Source organism: Dipodomys spectabilis, unplaced genomic scaffold (genome assembly GCF_019054845.1).
Source record: "Dipodomys spectabilis isolate Male_0828 unplaced genomic scaffold, ASM1905484v1 ptg000069l, whole genome shotgun sequence".
Taxonomy (NCBI): Eukaryota; Metazoa; Chordata; class Mammalia; order Rodentia; family Heteromyidae; genus Dipodomys; species Dipodomys spectabilis.
In genome coordinates, this window is record NW_024870746.1 from 4,018,027 (window position 1) to 4,024,026 (window position 6,000).

General features: G+C 56.9%; 1 protein-coding gene across 2 annotated transcripts in view; it reads right to left on the reverse strand.

The window, feature by feature from the left end:
• Kirrel1 (kirre like nephrin family adhesion molecule 1) overlaps window positions 1-3,541 on the reverse strand; it is a 107,552-nt gene extending 104,011 nt beyond the window's left edge. For both annotated transcript variants that reach the window (XM_042682146.1, XM_042682145.1), the window contains exon 1: window positions 3,478-3,541. In XM_042682146.1, the coding sequence (XP_042538080.1) occupies window positions 3,478-3,529 (52 nt within the window). In that variant the 5' untranslated portion in view covers window positions 3,530-3,541. The remainder of the gene's footprint in view (window positions 1-3,477) is intronic.
• Window positions 3,542-6,000: the final 2,459 nt, after the last annotated feature.

Below are 6,000 nucleotides of genomic sequence, written 5' to 3' on the forward strand. Positions count from 1 at the left end.
AAGGGCCACTTACCATATGGCACAGCACTGCGCCAGAACTATAAAGAGAAAAATGAAGACTTGGGGCCCTAAGGGCAGGAAGAGTTCCTAAAGGATCTTCCTCAGAGCTTGCAAGGGGGAGGGAGGATAGTAAGTATTTCTCCTCTGCCCCACTAGACATAAAGCCAGGTCAGCTAAGGACCCAACTATGGTAAGGAACCAGGTAGGTGGGAAGGGGCCTAGCTGCTTCTGCCATTACTACCTGGGTGCTCTGAATTCATTCCTTTGGCCTCTCCCTATGGGTCTGAGTAGAAAGCAGAAGGTAGGTAAAGTCCAATCAAGGTGTGGGGGGAGGAAAGGGGAACCCAGTATTTCTGCCAGCTTCCCGAACCCTGCCCTGCCCCCTAACTTGGTGCCCTGCTCTGGGCAGAAGTGGGACATCTGGAGCCTGTGTGCTTGTGTGAGTGTGCAAATGGGGAGGGGAGCCTTTCCCAACTCCTCATCCAGATCCTCTGTTCTCTGCCAGGATGTAACTGTGCTTGGAGAGCTAAATGCTAGGAATTTAGGAGGCCCTTGGGTCTCTTCCGTGTACCCCTTACTCCCTTAAAAGCAGTGGCAGGAGTGCCAAGGGGAGCAGGGGGGGGGAGGCAGAGGGACAGATTTTTCTCCTACCCCCACAGCTACCCCCTTCTAAGAGGCAGCTCCCACCCAGCCCGCCTGTCATCCCACATTGCTCTGATTAGCTATAATCTTTCTTTTTCAATTTCTCCTCCCCGAGACTAGGGAGCGAGAAAATCTCCCAGAAAATGAATAAATATTTCAATTTTCGGCGCAATCAGTCTGAGGAGCCGGCGCATGATGGAAACGGGGGGAAGGATAATGGTTTTCATTTAGATAAGATACAGAAAATTATTTAGTGAAAAATGAAGATTGATGAAGCCCATTGAAATTCTTTAAAACACGATTTTTATTTCTCAGCCTAGGCTGAATCTCCTCTTCCCAGCTCCTCTCTGTGTCCCTCAATTCTCATCTGACCGCCTTCCCCTACCCCGTTCCCCCCACCACCACCATCTCCCAACCCCCTGCCAACCTCTGGCATGCCCTCTTCCAGCCCTAGTCCTGGCCTACACCTCCTGCCTGGGGTGCAAGCTGAGGAAGGCTAGGCCTGAAGGCCTGCCAAGCCCCCAACTCTCTGCACTATCAAAGTCTCCCCAAAGCCTCACTCCTTCCCTCCAGCCTTCTTCCTGGCCTCCCATAGGCACCCCAGGCCTCTTGAGAGACTTCCCTCCTTCCTAACTCCTTCTCCCCCTTTCCTTTCTTTGGTATCTTCTCCTTCCATCCCAAAATACTTCTACACACTTTCATGAGGGCCTGCCTTCGCCTATGACAGAGGCAAGTGAAGGGGAGCTTGATACTCCCGGAGCCCCTTTCCCCTTCCCCCTTTCCAGGGGCAGAAAGGCACCCGGCACACACTTCGCCCTGGCTGTTCCTGTCCCCGATTCAATCCACATGTCTGTCTCTCCCCTGTTTGCTAACTGAAGCTTTTGTTCCTTAAAGCTCGCTGGTGTCCATGTTGCTGACATGTGAGGACTGCAGGAGAGAGGGCAGACAGACATAAGCTGCCCCCCCACCATACTAACCCTGACCCAGCTGCCCTTCCCCCCCAGGCCCTCCCCCTCCTCCCTTTCCAGAGCCTAGCTGAACTAAGTCAGAACTTAAGTCATCTTCCCAACTTTCTGCCAAGTGGCTGGCCGGTCTTGCCAACGCTAGGGCCAGGCCTTACCCACCCCACAACCCCCCCCCCAATACTCCCTCCCACTCTCACATCACACCAGGGGTGGAAGCCCTTAAGGGTGTGCTGGGCTGGCATGGGGGCGCCTTGAGGAAAGATGAATCAAGACCCGCCCCCACCAACTCAGCAGGGTTTTTGCCTTCAGAGCTGGGGAGAGGCCTGACCAGGAGAGGTGGCTTCCAGTGAAACACCCCACCTCCAAACACCCATCCACAATCCAAGGAAGGGATCTGAGACCCAGGTAAAACGCCTGAGGCTCTTCTAATCAAGCTGACTGATCCTCTTCCTCTATCTCCCCTCTACCCCATCCTCCCCCCCCCTAAAAAAAAGACCACCTCCTCCATTTTGTACATATCTTCTAGGGTGTCTGCCTATGTGAATGTTCAAGTTTCTTTGTTTGCTCGAGGGTCGTGTCTGTGAAACCTTTTCTGTGTAAGTGGGTTGTCGTGTCCTTGTGGATGCTTGCCTGCACGCATGTCCTCTGTGTGTGTGAGAGAGAGAGGGAGAGGGAGAGAGGGGGAGAGAGGGAGAGAGGGGGAGAGAGGGAGAGGGAGAGTTGGTGCAGGGGGTGTGGATGCAGTGAGGAATCTGTCTTCCTGAGAGGTGTCAGCGTCTCCGTGGCTGTCTGTCTCGTGTGGGGGATGTTTGTGGCTGTGTCTATGTCTCAGTGGGTGAGTAGGCTGTCTCAGTGTCTGTGACTGTTTTATGGTGTTTGTGTGTCTATTACGTGTGTCAGCTCCATTTTTTTTTGTGTATGTGTGTGGGGAGAAGGCTCAACAGGATTAAATCTTCCTTGGAAGTCAGAACCCGCAGGCAAGAATTCATTCCCACACCCCAGCTATGACTGGAGTCTGGCCCCTGGGTTGCCTCGGCCTCCCTCCCCCCACCCTCGCCACTACCCCCCAGCACCCCCCCCTCCCCGGGCTCCACCGGGCTCCTCATCTCTCTCCACTGCCTCCCTCACTTCGCGGCATTTCCCTGGCCAGATCCAAACGAGTCTCAGATTCAACACTTCCCTGTTCCCAAGTGGGGTGCGCCCTCCCCAAGTGCCCCCTCCCATATCAACCTAACCAGAAACAGTGTTTAGAACGCCATCTCCTTCACCCAAAGGCTCCCGGGCAGGGGTACTGGGCGCATCCCAGCTTCCTCTGGAGGGGGCAGGCCCAGGCAGTTTGGAGCTGAGCTGGGAACTAAAGGGGGGGGGGGGGCTCCCAGGAGCGGAGTTGAGAATCCCTTAAGGGCATCTTCTAGAGCCTAGGTCCCCGGCTTTCCGCGCACTCCCCCCCCCCCAAATTTGAAATCCCAGCTTTCCCTTTAGCCAGGACTCAGGCGTCGCCCGCACACACACACACACACCCCCCGCCCGGGCCTCAGAGAGGGGGGCGGGCGGGGACTCCCCAAGGTCTCCGGCAAAGGACTTGGAGCGTTCGGGACCGCATCTCACTCGAACCCCCGCCTTCGCGGCCCCAATTCTGTGCTCTCCCGCGCAGCCAGAGGAAACAACTTGGGCAAATCAACGGAAAACTCCTGGTCGCCAGCTGGGTGACTCCGCTCCCGGACTGAGCCCCACGCCTGGAGGCGAGCGGAGCCCGGCGCGCCCGGCTCGGCTGCGGGGGGCCATCCGGCCGCCCGCCCGCCCGCTCCCCGCCCTCCCCTCCACCTCCGCCCGCGCCCCGCGGCGGAGGCGCGCACCCCGGGCCCCCTACCTTGGGAGAAAGTGTCGGAGAGAGTGAGGATCCAGACGAGGAGGCTCAGCATGCTGTCCGCCCGCCGTGCCGCGGCCGGGGCCCAGAGTTGGCGTGGAGGCGCGAGCCGCGCGCGGGCCGGGAGGAGGGAGCCGCGCCGCCCCCCGCCGCGCCGCCCCGCACACGCGCGCGCGCGCCCCGCAAACTCACTTCCCGGCCGCCCGGCCGCCCTGCGCGCCCCCTCCGACCCCAGCGCCCTCCTCCCGCTCGCTCCCGAGCGCGGGGCCGCTCTCCCTTTCTCTCCCCTTCTCTTCCTTCCCCGGTTCCCTCCCTCGCTCGCTCTCTTTTTCCCTCCCTCCCTCCTGACGTCTACTCTCCCTCCGACGGCGCCTCCCTCCACCAGCCCTCCCTCCCCTCCCCTCCCCCTGGCCCCAGCGCGCGCGCGCCCTCCCCTCGCCGGAACGGAGATGCTGGGAGGGAGAGAGCGGAGAGAAAGGAATTGAGGGCGAAGAACGCGGCGCTCGCGGGCTCCGGGGCACCGACGGCCGGGCCCCGGCCCACCCGCGCGCCCCTCCCGCTCAGAGACACAGTCTGGGCCCCCGGGCCGCGCAACTGAGACGTGCACGGGGTTGGGGAGGGGGGGTGGAGGACGACCCTCGAGCTGCGAGCCTCTTTAAAAAAAATCACCCCCAGAATCTAACCCTGGATCGCCCCCCCCCCCCCCGGTTAAGAATTCTCAGCTGCTGAGTGGATGCTGGAAGGGGTACAGGGAAGAGTAAACACCCCCTGCAGATCCCAGACAGGATCTTCTTGGGCCTCCAGGGAGCCCCCTGGACCAGCCACGGTGGGGCCAGGCTAAGTGCTGGGCTAAGTGAGAGGCGCAATGGACGCTTCCTTTGTTCCAGTCGGAGTCTAGCCATCCAGAGGAAGAGCCAGCCAACTCGACGGCTAGGGGGCGGGAAGGGGGGTTCCTCTCCTTAGGATCTCTAAGCACTGTAGGAGGAGTTTGAGATCTTTGGGGTTTGAAAGATGGAGGGACTGGGAGGGAAGGGATTCCTGGAGAGAGTAGTGAGGGCGTTGTGGAAAGGCTCCGCTCTCTCTCTCAAAGTGCCCAGTGTGGTCACCAGCTCCTCTCCCCGCTCCTCACCAAGTCCTCCTGTTAACTGGGCTGCTGCGGGCGCCCGGGGGTCTAGGCCCTGGGAATGAATCTGGGAGAAGTAACAGAGGAGTCACAGGAATTGCACAACTTTACAGTAATACTGGCCTAGAGAGAGCTCCACCTCTTTTTCTCCCAGATCCTTCGTCTCCCAGGTCCTTCACACTCCCCGCCAAGACTCCCCCCGCCCCCCATTTCCGTCCCAGAGCTGAAGCGCGGTGGCTCTCTGGTGCCCTCTGCTGATGTGCAGCGGACCCATCATTTCTTTCCTCCAAGTATTTGGACACCAGGAGAGGTGAGCCAAGATACATGTTGTAGACAGCCCTAGGACACAGAAACACGGGCAGAAAGATACACAAACTCGTCGCCAGAAGCACAGTGTGCATGGACACGGAGAATCCTCCAGGTCCTCAAAAACACACATAACAAACACGCGACTTTAACATAGAGCTCAGAGATAATAGAATGCAACCCCTCTCGGATACACCAACACACAGACTCAGGGCTTCTCATGTGTTCATTCATTAATCATGCACTCCCAGATCCTTCTTCAGTGCCTGCTGAATTCCAGCCGCAATCCAAGGCATTGGGGTAAAACAATAAACAGTGCTCCGTTCTGGAGAGAAAGAGAGAGTGGCCATACAAGAGTACAAAATACACAAGGTTATGTAAAATGCTGTGGGAGACAAATTAAACAATAAATGGGAAAGGAGAGAGGAACTGCCTTAAAAAATGTTTATTGTTATTATAAAGGCAATGTATAGCACTGGTGGCTCACACCCGTACTAGCTACTCAGAAGGCTGAGATCTAAGCATCACAGTTGGAAGTCAGCCCAGTCAGGAAAGTCCATAAAGACTCGTACCTCCAGTTAACCACCATAAAACCAGAAGTGGCTCTAAGATGATAGAGCACCAGCCTGGAACAAAGGAACTTAGGAACAGCAACCAGGCCCTGAGTTCAAACCCCACAACCAACCAAAAAAAAAAAAACAACCAAAAAAAAAAAAAAAGGTGATGTATAGAGGGGTTACAGTTATATAAGTCAGGTAAAGTGTATATTTCTTTTTGAGTAATGTCATCCCTTCCCTCACCCTCCTATCCCCACCCACAAATCGTATAGGAATTGCTTTTTTTTTTTTTTTGGGGGGGGGGGTCCGGTCATGGGGCCTGAACGCTGGGCCTGGGCACTGTCCCTCAGCTCTTCAGCTCAAGGCTAGCGCTCTACCACTTGAGCCACAGCGCCACTTCCGGCTTTTTTTCTTTTTGTTATATGGTGCTGAGGAATCGAACCCAGGGCCTCTGGCATGCAAGGCATGCGCTCTACCACTGAGCCACCTTCCCAGCCCCCTAGGTATTGCTTTTCTTTTTTTTTTTTTTTTTTTTTTTGG